This window comes from Lipotes vexillifer, unplaced genomic scaffold (assembly GCF_000442215.2).
Source record: "Lipotes vexillifer unplaced genomic scaffold, Lipotes_vexillifer_v1.1 scaffold325, whole genome shotgun sequence".
Lineage (NCBI taxonomy): Eukaryota > Metazoa > Chordata > Mammalia > Artiodactyla > Lipotidae > Lipotes > Lipotes vexillifer.
In genome coordinates this window covers 1,366,680-1,382,710 of record NW_006799313.1, presented here as the reverse complement: position 1 = coordinate 1,382,710, position 16,031 = coordinate 1,366,680, and the positions used below count along the sequence as shown (strand labels likewise).

Sequence of the window (16,031 nt, the reverse complement as noted above, 5' to 3'; positions counted from 1 at the left end):
TGCTGAACCAGCAAATTTAGAAAACACCAGCCCATTGAAAGGGTTCTTTCCTGGAGAACAGTTATTCTCAAATTTTAAGCAAAAAAAAGGTAGATTCCTAAGCTCCAGAAATTTTAGTTCAGTTAGGTCTAGAGGCAAGCACTGGAATCTGAATTTTTAACAAGTATCTCTCCCAAGTGATTTTAATACAAAAAGAAAGAAAACGTCTATCTCTTTACACATAGAGACTTATACTGAATAAATGACTCTGAAGATGCTTAGAAAGGATAAGCCACTATGCTTCCACATACTCTCATGCAGCTTAAAATAAATTACTCAAGGAAAGATGGCACACTAAATCATCTTACAATTAAGCATTAAAATATATTTTCTCCCCTAAGAAGTGACAAGTCAAAGCAAAAACCAAATCACTGGTCTCAATTTAAATACATATCAGCCCCTGCTGAAGTTCTGTACTAAATACATGGTACTGGCTTATTCTTTTAAGATATTAAGAACTAAATTAGTTAAATATTAATTCCTTAAAATAATAATGATTAATAAAATTAAGTTTAAGGAGCCTTAAAATACTGTTTTTTAAATGATCTAATTTACTTTTCAAATTCCAGTAATAAACTATGTAATATTTAAGCACTACTTTTTTTTTTTAGAAAAAGATATTTACCCAGAAACATGGATTTAACCTTATTATATTAGGTCAATGAAACTCAAAATCTATTTATTAGTGGCAGCTGAACATCTGGTATAGCCTACACCAAAGGTGGCCCTCCACATGGGAAGTTGTCCTCTTCGCCAAACATACAATGAGTAAAGGAGAAACCACAAGCAGAAATGGAGGAAGAAGACACTTAACTAGCCAGGCAGATTATTGCAATTAACCCCAGTAAGCAGTGGGCTGGCAGCTGTGTTAGCCAGACAATTCATTCTTCTAGAAGACTGGACTAGACTACATAATCTCTAAGTCCTTTCTAGATTTAACTTCCAATAAATTTTCTTTGGAATAGTAAAATTATCCCATCACCACAGTTATTTTATTCAACTATTTTTCCCAAAATCTTTCAAATTGTATGTAAAGGTATAAAATTGTATATGAGACATAAAAGTCATAGAGTCAATAAAAGTCAGTCAACAACATTTAACACATGAACACCATGTAAGTCATAAGACTTGTGATGTTTTCATCATTGCTCACATTATACAATTTTTGTATGTTATAGTCAATAAATCATCAGATCAATACTATATGTTATCATTATTATTTAAAAGTTAATATACCAATAAGAAAAAAACAATTTGTAAGCATATATATATACAATAAATATATGGTTATGTTTTCATTTGATAAGGAAAGCACTAAAATGTATTCAACGCTACCTATGTCACAATTTTTAAAACACAACCTTTTTTTGTATCTTTTTGTTTGTTTGTTTGTTTGTTTGCAGTACACGGGCCTCTCACTGTTGTGGCCTCTCCCGTTGCGGAGCACAGGCTCCGGACGCGCAGGCTCAGTGGCCATGGCTCACGGGCCCAGCCGCTCCACGGCATGTGGGATCTTCCCCGACCGGGGCATGAACCCGTGTCCCCTGCATTGGCAGACGGACTCTCAACCACTGCGCCACGAGGGAAGCCCCTTTTTTGTATTTTTAATACAATTCTTTCTTGTGTCACACAAAAGGGTGATTAAAGCCTATGATTGTACTATTGACAAAGTTCTCCTTAGCAGTTTTCAGTGAAGTCAAAGGACATGTACATTTATATACTTAACTCAGGAAAAAAGATACTGAACCAAAGAACATAAAAGGGAAGAGCTAAATGAGAAAATAAGGTACCAGAATGAATAAATCTAAGTTTAGGTTGGGACTTCACAGCTGTATAACACTTAATAACAAATTTTAGATATGGGGACCTTAGAGATGGATTCATCCAATCACTTTACTTCAAAGAGAAGGAAACAAGTTGTTCAAAATCAAGATGGTAGACTAAGTTTATGTGTTTGTTTCCCATTGATCCTGAGATATAAGTGATACAAAAAGCACAGAATTACAAAAGGAATAAAATATTTAACAACAGAGAAAATGAAGGTGTATGGAGGAATTCATCAAGGGATATTTTCTAGAAGACAGAAAGCTGATTAAATAGAGAAGAGAAAGCAACTGCCCATTATATGCTACCAGGGAACTACAGCGGAGCTGGGAGTCAGCTGTGCATTAGAGAGAGGACAGAAATAAGAAATGGGATGGAAAACAGGGAAAGTAACTGAAGATTTCTGAAACAACTGTGCCAGTGATCCCCTAACTACAGAGCACAAGCATTTTCCATACTGAGAGAACTTTTAAGGGGAGAGCTGAGGCTCCTGGTATAGGTGGAAAGAGAGAGAGCAGGAAGGAGGGAGGGGGGAAAAAGCCCTCCTCATTCTGGCACAGTGTCATGACAATGGAAAGAGAGGCAGAGAAGGCTACACAATTTGTGGAGCTCAGTGCAAAATGGAAATGTTGGGTCTCTTGTTCAAAGATTATTAAGAATTTCAAGACGCCAGCAGAGGACCAACCCACATGCAGGACCCTTCTAAACTCAAGACCCCATGCAACAGCACAGGTTACACATCCATGAAGTCAGCCCTGAAGAGAGGAAACCACAGTCTCATGGATAGCTCCATACCTGCTCACTCTAAGGTGAAGAATCCTAGGCAAAATGCCTCCCAAATTAAAAAAAAATTCCAGTCAGATTCCTACTAAGGGGAAGAAAAACTATAAAAAAATAGGGTATTTATACATTAGCAGAGTAAACCTATATCAGCGTTCCAGGTCCTCTTTATTAAAAGAGAATGAGAACAACAAAGAAACAAAAAGCCTATTCGAGAGTAATAGAGATAATTCAAGAAACAGAAAATACCTTCTTTAAAAAACCCTCTAATACCTCAGGGAGATTTGAAAGATATATCCATTTAAAAAAAAGAGAGAGAACAGTATTCTAGGAAAAAGGAACACTTTTAAAACAGAAGTGATTCCTTAAAAATTAAAAAATATAACTAATAAAATATTCTCTAGAAGTACTGAAAATAAAATTGAGAAATTCTCCCAAAACAGGGAACAAAAAAAGATAAAGAGATAGGAAATGAAGGAAAGGATAATAGATATAGAAGACCAATCTAGTTAATGAGAGTCCAAGAAAGAGAACAGAAAAGTAGGGGGAAGAAAATTATCTAAAAAATAATAAAAGAGAATTTTCCTGTGCTGAATTTCTGCTTTGACAGAAAGGGACCACTGAGTAAAGAGCTAAGTGAATGAAATAAAAGCTTACATCTCCATACATCCCTTGACATTTTAGAATATTAAGGAATAAAAAATAGATTCTGAAACCTGGATGCCAGAAGACAATGGAGGAATGCAATACAAATTGTCAGAGAAAAACCATTCAACCTAGAATTATTATAACCAGCTAAACTATCAATCAAACATGAGGACAGAAGGAGGTATTTCATGATATGCAAGGACTTAAATAGGAGGAAATTACTGAGGCAGTTTAGCAAAACCAACCAGTGAAGCAAAAAAACCCACACAGAATCCAGGAAACAGTTCCCAACCCCGGACAGCAGAGAAGGAAAGTCCTAGGTTAACAGCTACACAGAAATTCTAGAGAGCAACTGGTACAAAGTAGAGACAGAGGCCTCTGTAGCTGTCAGAAAACAGCAGATGAAGAACTGATAGAGTGAAGGGTAGGGAGGCTAATACCTTTACCTTACACAGAAGAGAATTAAGATACTGACTAAAGAAAAGGAACAAAAAATCAGAGTATAACCATTTTATATAAAGAAATGATAAATAGAAGAAATAAAATAAAATGTAACAATGAATGGAAGAAAAATGGGTAAGCAAGAGGTTGCTATATGTACCTTATCTTTCACAGTAGGGACTGACAGACATTCTCTTTTTAAGATAACCATCAGAAGAAATGAAAACATATGGTGAAATGGTAGCCTGGAGCTTGGGGGGTACAGGGGAAAGAGGTTATTTTCCATCCCAGACTCTTCTGGCCTACTTGATTTATTATCATGTACACAAATTAACTGAAATAAAAGTATATTAAAACAAAACAACCTTTATTTTCAGTTCTATGAAATAAAACAGACATTAGCAAATTAATCCAGAGACTGAATGATTTGTCTACTTCCATAATGCTGGTTAATTGGAAGAATCAGGCCTAGACCCCAAATCTCAGAACTTTCAATATAATGCTGCATCTTCAGAAAAAAATTCTTAAGGAGAATGGTTTTAAAAGTTAAACACTATCCATTTCTGGCTAAATCATGCATCTTCATTTATTGGATATATATATTTGTTTCTCACTTACAGAAAGCATAATTTTTTTAACTACTTATGGAAATAAAAAATGCAAATTAAAAATTCAGTGGCACCAGATTCATCATTTACATATATCCCTTAGTGGTTGTAAATCAATAAAACATCTTTACTGAAACAAATACATAACTAGCATTTATGAAAGAGAGAAATGCTGAGTGTTCTTTCCAGCAGCAGATCAGTGCTGGGTCTTTAGGTGGTACTGTATTCACGGTAAAAGGTTACCGAGTTCCATTTGGCAGTCATGAAGAATTACTAGATAACTTCAACTTGCTCAACAATTTCTTCTATTCACAGACTTGTAAGGGGTGAATGAATGTTGAATGCTTTTAAAAATTCTTCTGGTTTTAAATTTTCTAGCTAATACAAAATCTTATTTAAAAAAACAAAAAGCTTACAAATTAGGCTTAAAAATAAGTGTCATAAATGCATAGAAAAAGATGACTTGTAGAATACATGCCAAAATGTTAACAGTGGTTATCTTTTTACAAGATAACAGCAGGTAATTTTTATTTTCTTCTATACTTAGCAATACTTTCTAGTTGTCAGGGAAAAAATTATTAGAAACAAGAAGGGTCACTTACACATTTGAAGTAGTAAAAATTGCTGATTCCAAGAGTACTGATTTGGGGATAAAATAATATTTATTCCATACACTAATCATACTTCACTGGCATTAACTAGCATCTGACCGTTAGCCACTGTAAGCACTGCAGTCAAGCTATAATAATTATTCAAATAAACATGCTTTATAGTATCTTTCACAATTAATGAAGTTTTTTAAATGTCTATATAATGCAAAAGTTTAGAACTCAAAGCTAAATAATATCAAGCTAAAAATGTAGGTATAAATACAAGGAAAAAAAGTGAAAAGATATTAAAATAAAACTAATACTATAAAGGGCCTTAAAACAACAGAGGAGGGCTTCCCTGGTGGCACAGTGGTTGAGAGTCCGCCTGCCGATGCAGGGGACACGGGTTCGTGCCCCGGTCCGGGAAGATACCACATGCCGCGGAGCGGCTGGGCCCATGAGCCATGGCCGCTGAGCCTGCGCGTCCGGAGCCTGTGCTCCGCAACGGGAGAGGCCACAACAGTGAGAGGCCCGCGTACCACCAAAAAAAAAAAAAAAACCACAGAGGAAGAAAGGAGAAGGAAAGATAAAACTAACATTTATTAACAGTACCTACTTTATGTCAAGCACCCTGCCAGTCAACTATTTTACACACAGTTTTAATTCATCCTCTGATAGTCCTATGGGAAAAATGGATTCTGCCCATTTTGCAGAAGGAAAGGGGCTCAGAGAGGTTAAGCAGCTTGCCAGGATTCCAGAGCCAAGAAATTAAAAATCTAAGGCTCAAACGTAAGTCCTTCTAACTCTAAAGACCACCCTGTGCTCTCCCCCCTTCATCACCTGGTCCCTAAGAACAAAAAGAGATAAATGGGTCTAGCTCTGAGTCATAAAATGGCAAGTTCCCTTGAGGCAGATAATATATTTAGCAGGGCAGCTTAACATCATTATTATAAATACTGCCTTTTAGCTTGCTGTTAATTCCTATGGCCAGAAGAGAGCCTGGCTTCTCTGCTAGAGCACAGGGAAATGCAGATGAGGAGATAATTTAACATGGAAGCAAGGAAGCTCTTTACTTTTCCATCCTCTGCATAGGCTTGCACTGGCTGACTCCTAAGAGAAAGAGGTGAGGGAAGTAATATACCAATACTCTCATGCATCCAACCCCAGAGATAGGAGGTATTTAAAGTAGACATTACTGGTGATCTTCCAAATCCTGCAGCTTTCTACCACAACCACAGTGTAGTAGAAAAGAGAAAACAATAAAGTTCTTTCTCTGGGCTCCATCAAAACCATTATTATCCATTAACTTCTATTGTTCTCATACCCTGTGAGCAGAGAACAAAATTCTATTAGGTGGATTATAACTTTTCTAGAACCAATGGAACTTTTACTACGCAATGTGGTCAGCAACTACATATCATGACTACCTTTAATGGAGAAAATATTCTTTTGCAACAATGGTAGGGACTGACAAAAAATAAATATGCAATGAAGCTAAGAATGGAGCTTTTAAACTAAAAGTCTTAGGTACTTTTTAGGGTCGGGGGCAAGAGATTCATCTTTATCCCACAGAACCTACTTCTCTGTCCAATTATTTGCAGTACTGGCACTATTTGCACTATTTGAAAGAGTGACCCTTGGTTTCATAGCTCCCATTGACTCAAACTCATGGCATTGTTTATTAACACTGCCAAAACCAACAATCATGGAGCCAAAACTAGCTCCCCCATGTAATTCCTCATGTCTATACATGGATAAGCTGATCGACTTGGGACTGACTGTGATAAATAAATATCTTCTGAAGATTCTTTTAGTTTGAAAGAGTCCAAAACTGGCCCCTCTTTCTATTTGGGTACAAAGGTAACCTGAAGACAAGGATTTATTTTCAGCTTAAAACATTTAAATAAAAATGGTAGCTTATATAATGCCATATGTTGCTTAGAAAAATAATACATTTAATAACATTGCCTCTGTTCTTTGCTTGAAAGAACACAAACTAACTGGATATTTTATACAATTTCAGGATTTCAGAGAATTAATACACTAAGCCATAATATAATTATCAATCTTGCTAAAATTTACCATAGGCAATAATTTAATATTTTTGCTTGGGAATTATACTTTTAGTTCATCCCTTGAATAAGAATATACTGTTGTTAGTACCATTTTTTTCTTTTCCTAGCTGTAAACTATAATTTTCTTCTTATTTGGTCATATACTACATTTATTGTTGGTCTATTTTCTTTGCAGAAAAACCCATGTTAGATGACATAAACATCCAAAATGGCACACAAAGATTCACCTAAAACTATACAAAATATCATAATAGATCAGATGAGTGACAGGAATCTGTCATTCTCAATGTCACCAGAGTATGTCCTATGAAAAAGCAGGATTTCCCTCTAGATGTCAGTCTCCTGAGGTGAGCCATTAACCCCAAACATTCTAACATATAACCTCTCTTAATCTTACCCTAGTTATGCACAAAATCCCTACCCATCATCTCATGTCAACCTGCGAAGCAGATACTGCAACAATAGAAACATGATGTGTGTGTATCTTGTGTATGTGTGCACACATGTGCATGTGTTTATTCTTGAGGATTGGTTTTGGCTGGAAGCACAGAGATTTACATTGACAAGGTGAATTCAAATTAATTCAACAATTATTTAATGCATACTTTTTTGAAATTAATTGATATAAAAATTACACACACACACACACACACACACACACACACACACACACACACACACACACACAGGTTCCCTTTTTCAACTCAAGGACAACAGTGAGGTATATAGTATCATCCCTGGGTAAGCTTCTAAAAGTTCTTTGGCACAAATCCACTGTTAAAATCTCTTTAAGAAATTCTTCTATTTATTTTTTAGCAACACCTTGCTTCAACTATTCTAAGTGGCCCTTTGATGGGGAAAGAGAGAAGGGTGAGGAGAATAACATTTTTTTTTTTTTCATTTTAAACAAGGGAGATGGTTGGAAGCAGTTAGGTAGGCTCCACATTAAACTTTTTTGTGTCTAGCTACATCTTATCATGAGATTATAGAAAGGTCAAAATTTCTCCCTATTTTATTTGTTCAAAACTATTCCACTCACATTTTAACAGTAGTTCTTTTTTTAAATATACCTAATGAGAGAATGTGCACCCTACCATCATCTCTTTGATCTTTGCCTTCCTTTTTTTTTTCTCCCTTTGGTCGCACCGTGTGGCTTGTGGGATCTTAGCTCCCCAACCAGGGACTGAACCTGGGCCCTCAGCAGTGAAAGCGTGGAGTCCTAACCACTAGACCGCCAGGGAATTCCCTTTGCATCCCTCTTCTGAAGAATCCAGCGTTTCAGCCTATTCACGCTCAAATGTCCCTGTTACATCGGTTTTTTTAATGTTTCATCAACAGATTATTCAAGATATAGATGTACTATGACTATATATTAGTATAGAACAATGTTCCTATTTTACTTTTAATCTCTAACCTAAAAATATCCAATAATTTCTTAGCCTTTTCTGATAGGAAAAGGCATTGATTATATTGACTTTCATAAAAACTACTCCTATTAGAGTTCATTTCTATTTAAGCCTATGCTGTCAACTTCAGGGTTTTGTTTTGGGTTTGGTAGAAAGAGAGTTGTAGTTATTTGGGTTAAAAAGTAAAACAAATTAAAATTTCAAACAACTGACTAAAGAGGTATCATGATCCCTGATTTCAAACTATACTACAAAGCCACAGTGATCAAAACATGGTATTGGTACAAAAACAGACACACTGTTCAGTGGAACATAATAGAGAGTCCAGGAATAAACCCACACATACATGGACAACTAATTTACAACAAAGAAGCCAAGAACATACAGTGGGGAAAGGAGAATCTTTTCAATAAATGGTGTTGGGAAAACTGGGCAGCCACATGCAAAAAAATGAAACTAGACCACTATCTTATACCATACACAAAAATTAACTCAAAATGGATTAAAGACTTGAAACTATAAAATTTCTGTAAGAAAACATAGGAGGTAACCTCCTTGACATTGGTCTTAGCCATGTTTTTTTAGATCTGACTCCAAAGGTAAGAGAAACAAAAGCAAAAATAAATGTGCCACATGAAACTAAAAAGCTTCTGCACAGTGAAGGAAACCATCAACAAAATGAAAAGGCAATGGGAGAAGATATTTGCAAATCATATACCCAATAAGGGGTTAATATCCAAGATATATAAAGAACTCACACAACTCAACAACAAAAAAACAAACAGCTGAAAAACTGGACAGAAGATCTGAATAGATATTTTTCTAAAGATGACATACAGATGGGCAACAGGCACATGAAAAGATGTTCAACATCACTAATCACCAGGAAAATGCAAATCAAAACTTCAATGAGATATCACCTCACATTTGTTAGAATGGCTATTATCAAAACAACCAGAAATAATAAGTATTGGAGAAAATGTGGAGAAAAGGGAACCCTCATATGCTGTTGGTGACAATGTAAACTGGTGCAGCCACTATGGAAAACAGTATGGAGAGTCCTCAAAAAATTAAAAGTAGAACTGCCATATGATCCAGCTGTTCTAGTTCTGCATATTTATTTGGAGAAACAGGAAGACACAGATTTGAAAGTATATGCACCCCTATGATCATTGAAGCATAATTAACAATAGCCAAGATATGAGAACAACCTAAGTGTCCATCAATGGATGAATAGATAAAGAAAATGTAGCACATGTATAAAACAGAATGCTATACAGCTATAAAAAAGAAAGAAACCTTGCCATTTGTGACAACATGGATGGACCTTGAGAGTATTATACTAAGTGAAATAAGTCAGATGGAGAAAGACAAATACTGTATGATTGCATTTGTATGTGGAATCAAACAAAATAAAAACAAAGACAAACTCAAAGATACAGAGAATAGATTGGTGGTTACCAGAGGGGCAGGGGTCGGGGGGAGGGTGAAGTGGGTGAAGGGGATGGTAACTAGACTTATGGTGGTGGTCACTGTAGTGTATACAAATATTGATTTATAATGTTATACATCTGAAATTTATATAAATGTTATATACCAATTTTTACTCAATAAAAAATGGCTAAGATTCTTCACAAATTGATTTATAAAAATAGAAAAGAAATATTCAAGCTAGGAAGTTGGTTTAAACAAGTAAGCCTCCAACTAAAATTGAATTCTAAAACATACTTTAGAAAGCAAAATTATAACAATTATAACAATTTTTTGAAATTTTTTTATACTTACAGGCAAATGAGTAAACACTTGAAAGATGCTTCTCAAAAAATTAATAAGATCCATTAAGTAACCACTAGCTCTTCCATCTGGCTCAGACATTGTCCAGTCATAATCAGCAAGCTGAACAAATTCATCAATTTTCTGATTAAGTTTGGTATATATTTCTCCTTCTGCTGCATGTCGGGCATCCTGACAGGAGACAACATAAAAAGTAAGAAACAGTTATAGAAGCAGTTAATAAAACAAGTTTTCTTAAAATTCTAAATTTTGTTTTTTATTTTTCTTTGGTCTAACATTTTAAATATTTATTCAAAGTCCAAGAAAACTGTTGGATTTTTGGCTGGAAGTACTCTATTTATTTGAGTAGATATCACTTTTTTTCCAACCTTACTATCACCTTTTTTATCTTTATCTGGTAGTAGAACTTACTAGTTATCAATTCTGAATTGTACTCACAGCTCTAAGAAATGGAAAACGGAAGTTGTCAAGAAGACCACTCCCATCCGTTGACTCACTGAGGGAAATTAAGTTGGACTATCACAGAAGAAATGAAACTTACTGGTGTTTTGAGTCAAGTAGCCCCCTACCCCCGCCACTGCCCGCAAAATAGTTAACTTCTCAAAGGAGGAGAAAAGAAACAAAGGGAGTGATGCAAAAATAGCAGAGTAAGGATATACAAACATTTTCTGATCCATAAAAGCATCAAGAAAACTAGCAAAAGTTGTCAAAAATCAATTTTTCTAGAAGTCTGGAAATTAATTCAAAACTTGTAGCAATTCAAGCAGCATTATTTATGAAAAATTTCTGAATCTTGGTAAGGAAACAAGCTTTGTGATGTTTTGATGTGCCCCATTTCCACTCTCCTTGCCCGGGTCCAGCTCCACAGTATCTTTGAAAATCAACATCCCACAACTGTGGTGCAAACCAGCAGCCTTTCAGTGAACAAAGTGGGGCAGAATGGACTGGAGCTCCTTCAAAGCCACATTCTCAGAAAATTATCATTAGTTGACCTATCTGGTGGTTCCCTGGAAGACATCACTTGCAGAGATGTCTTTATATGACCTAAACTGGTGATTGTCCAGAGTAGAAAGCCTTTTTCTTGGGGGCATTTGTTAAAAACAATTATAGGCAATTGTTTAACATCACAGATACCTCAGGTGGTAGATAATAGCTAGGGTATACAGTAAGCTAACCAAAAAGCTTAAAAGGAAAAACTGGGGAATGAGATGTCCATAGATGGCTTTGAAAAGCTCTGACATATTCCTGGGAACCTAGAAGACTATGTACATGCGTAGGGCTGTTCACCTGCTCAGGAAAGACCTGAGAAAGCTCTAAGCTCTCATTTACAGCTGACCCCGAAGCTCTGTGCAAGCAGGAAGTGAAGGCTAATGCAGAGTTGTCAAATGCCTGATTGCTGAAGGCATGCCCCAATACACACAGAGAGTCCCTTAGCAAAGATTGGGAGACTGATTGGTTCCAGGTTTTTAAGGAAATCTATGTCCAATCATTAGCTGGCCACTAAGCTAACCAAGCAGAGACTTAAGTGGCCACACACAACAAAAAATACAGACTTTACAGAATTAATTCAGAGAAGTCATGAAACAACCAACCAACCACCAAGAAGAAACAACAAACCTTGAGGAGAGAAGAGAATCTGACTTCCAGAATTGCCACATTACATTATTTAATTTATTTATTTAAAAAATATTATTAGAGTATAGTTGATTTACAATGTTGTGTTAGTTTCAGGTGTACAGCAAAGTGAATCAGTTATACATATACATATATTCACTCTTTTTTAAGATTCTTTTCCCATATAGGCCATTACAGAGTATTAAGTAGAGTTTCCTGTGCTGTACAGTAGGTTCTTATTAGTTATCTATTTTAATATTAGTAGTGTGTATATCTCAATCCCAATCTCCAAATTTATCCCTGCTCCCCCCTTATCCTCTGGTAATCATGTTTGTTTTCTACATCTGTGACTCTACTTCTGTTTTGCAAATAAGTTCATTTGTACCTTTTTTTTAGATTCCACATATAAGCAAAATCATATATTTGTCTTTCTCTGTCTGACTTACTTCACTTAGTAGGACAATCTCTAGGTCCATCCATGTTACATTATTTTAAATGTCCAGTTTTCAACAAAATTTACAAGTTACACAAAGAAACAAGAAACTATGAGACACTGGTCTATAGGACAAAGGTTTAAAATCAGCTATTTAAAATAACCAAAGAACTAAAGGAAAATATGAGAACAATACCTCACAAAATTGACTATAAATTGAGACAGAAATTACTTTTAAAAAAGAAGAACCTAATAAAAATTCTGCAGTTGAAAAATACAATAAATGAAATGAAAAAATCATTACAGGGGTTCAACAGCAAATCTGAGTAGGCAGAAGACAAAGAAGATTAGATCAATAATATCAACCAACTATACCTAACTAACAAACATCTACTGAACATTCAACTCAACATTAGCAGACCATGCATTATTCTCAAGTGAACATAGGACACTATCCAGAACAGAACATACGTTAGGTCATAAAACAAACCTTTAAAGTACTGAAATCATACAAAGTATGCTCTCTGACCACATGGAATGGAATTAGAAATTAATAACAGAAGGCGCTGGAAAATTCACAAATACATGGAAGTTAAACAAGAGACTCCAATAAATAACTAATGGGTCAAAGAAGAAATCATGATCAAAATCAAAAACTACTTTGAGGGACTTCCCTGGTGGTCCAGTGGTTAAGACTCAGGGTGTCCACTGCAGTGGGCGCAGATTCAATGTGGTCGGGGAAGTTCCACATGCCGCACGGTGAGGCCAAGAAAACAAACAAAAACCAAAAAACTTCGCCATAAACAAAAATAAAAGCACACTATCAAAACGTACAGGATACAATGAAAGGGGTGCTTAGAGATAAATTTAGAGCAATACATGCCTATATTATAAATGAAGAAAGATCTCATATCAATAACCTAAACTTCCAACTTAAGAAGCTAGAAGAAGAAATAAGAGTTGTGGGTTCTCACTCAGACAGTGGCACTCTGACAGAACAGCATGAGGGATGTTGGGGGACTGAAGATTAGGCATTGTATCTCTTGGAACCAAGGCAAAAGATCTTCATGCCTATGCTTCTCTTTTAAAGGATCACACAGACTTGGACAAAAAGCATTTTGAAAGTTAAAACTAGAACAATCTCTGCCTTTCTCTCAGTTTTTTTTTAGACTGTAAAAGGCCCTGGAATTCCTTTTATCACCTTAAGGAGAGTGGACAACTTGCCACTCTGGCTAGTAGAGCTGAGAGCTAGATTTAATTTGATGGTGGTTGGGGGCAGTGGTGGTGGCAATGTGATATTTCTGGCAAAACTAATACTTATTGGGAATTCCCTGGCAGGCGAGTGGTTGGGAGTCTGAGCTTTCACTGCCGAGGGCGCAGGTTCAATCCCTGGTCGGGGAACTAAGATCCCGCAAGCCACACATCATGGCCAAAAAGAAAAAAAAAACAACTAATATTTATTTAGATTCATATCTTGACTAAGAAGAGACCTAAGTATCACTCACCATTATCAGTCCCATAATATATTTGAATACAACTTAACCTAATATATCATTTATATCATGTCTATGAATAACAGCAGTACAAAGACACAGATATCTCCCACCCTCAAGGATTTCACAATCTAGGAAGAGATACAATATTACAAAACATGATTAGTGCTACATTAGAGGTTTAAAACAAAGCATGCTGAGTAAACAAAGGAGGAAATAATTACTACTTATTTGATAAAAAGCTTTGTAGAAGGGATGTCATTTGAGTTGTAACTTTTAAAAATATAATCATGAACTCTTACTTTGGTATTTTGGTTTGTGTGCCTTAAGAAATTTTCAAAAAAAGAACAGTGTAAGAAAAGGAAACATGGACAATCAAAACGTACCATTTTCGCATTTCAGTGCTTTTTTGGCTCCCTCTCTAATTTTCACAATGTCTAACCACTTACTACTCACGTTGGGTTGAAGAAAACTAACTACTGGTAGACATCTTTCCATTTGCATGCTTGCCTACACAGTAGGATTGAAACAGGAATTCCAAGAAAGATTTTTCTGTTCTCCCTACTCAGAGGTCTAACACAAATTTGACACAGATAACAAAAACTTTCAACAGTGTCTCTTCTCAACTATAAAGGAAAACATTGTTTTAAATAAACAGGAATTTAAGATAAGGTAATGTTATTAACTGAAATTTTTAATAATTATTAAATATGACAGTAGCTAAATGAGTTCTGACTCAAAATAATATTAACTACAACAACCTAAGCTCTGTTAAAATTTCTAATGCAATGCAACTCTCCTAGAAAAATCTTAAGATTGAGGAGTTTAACATTAGAGTTTATCAATAACACTGTATCAGCCACTATAAATTTGGTACTCTTAGGTAATGTAGGTACAAAACACCCACTAAAATGTAAGCTCCATTAAGGCAGAAAGTTTGCATCTGTTTCTGTTCACTGATTAATCCTCAGCACCTAGAACAGTGCTTGCAACAGAGTAGACAGTTGATGAGTACTTGTTAAAAATTTTTTTTAATCACTCCTGCCTCAAAGAAGTTTATAACCTAGTTGGGATAGAAAAGTACCACAAATGAAATAATCACAGAATGAATAAATATTAACAAATTAGTAATGACTACGTGTGTAGTAAAAGTGTAGTGAAAAAGGAGAGATCATGCGGACTGGAAAGGTTTATGTCACTTGCTGTTCCAGTTACTACTGCTGAGTAACAAACTACCCCCCAAATCTTAGTGACAACATAACAAGCATTTTATTATGCTCACAGATTCCATGGGTTAGGAATGCAGACAAAGAACAGTTAGGATGACTTCGTTCCACTCTATCCAGGACCTCAACTGGGATGACTTGAAGGCTGAGAATGAGACTCAACAGCAGGGGATTAGAATCACCTGGAGGTTTCTTCGCTCACATGTCTGGATAGGCAGACTCTCCATATGGCTTGGCTTCCCCACAGCATGGTGGCTACAGGGTACCTGGACTTCTTACATGGCAGCTCAGGCCTCCAAGCATGTGTGTTCCATGGATTAAGGTGGAAACAACATTGCCTTTTATGTCCTAGCCTCAGAGTCTCACAACATTGTTTTCCCTGTCATCTACTGGTTAAAGCAGTCACAAGCCTGCCCAGATTCCAGGGGAGGGGACATAGATCCCCACTTCTTAAGGGCAGAAGAGTCAAGAAATTTGTAGTCATTAAAAGAAATCACCATCTTACTAATAATGAATAATGGAAAAATTATCTATAAAAAATACGGGCCAGGGGTTTGAGAAAATAAGAAGAGGTTTGATGGCCACTATTTCACTTATCTTTACATCTTGAGCAAATTACTTAACTTTTGTAAATCCTAGTTTTTCATCTATGAAAAGAGCAGCATCATCACTCAGAGAGCTGTTCTGAGCATTACACAAGTTTCTACCATTAATGTAAAATGCCTAACAGTACTTGGTACCTAGTAGGTGCTCAAAAAAAGTTAGTTTCCTTGCACCTACTAATGTTGGGTACTTAGTAATACTCAATAAATGTTTCTTAAGTGAACTGTATTGAGACAATTAGTATAATCTCAAGCCTTTCAAATTGCCCAATTAGCTTAACTTAACTGTAGTTATTTACATATAAGGGAGAAAAAAATTGGGTATTAAACATTCACAGAATAACTTTTTAAAACATGAAACAGTGGTGAGATGGAAAGGGGGTCATATTTAATGTGCAGCAATTAGTCATGGCAATAATATATATCTCTCTTTAGCCCGCTGAACAGCATTAGGGGAA

At 35.7% G+C, this 16,031-nt stretch overlaps 1 protein-coding gene across 3 annotated transcripts in view; it reads right to left on the bottom strand.

The window, feature by feature from the left end:
* EXOC6 (exocyst complex component 6) overlaps window positions 1-16,031 on the bottom strand; it is a 215,349-nt gene that overhangs the window by 66,103 nt on the left and 133,215 nt on the right. For all 3 annotated transcript variants that reach the window (XM_007471565.1, XM_007471564.1, XM_007471566.1), the window contains one exon: window positions 10,197-10,376. In XM_007471565.1, the coding sequence (XP_007471627.1) occupies window positions 10,197-10,376 (180 nt within the window). The remainder of the gene's footprint in view (window positions 1-10,196; window positions 10,377-16,031) is intronic.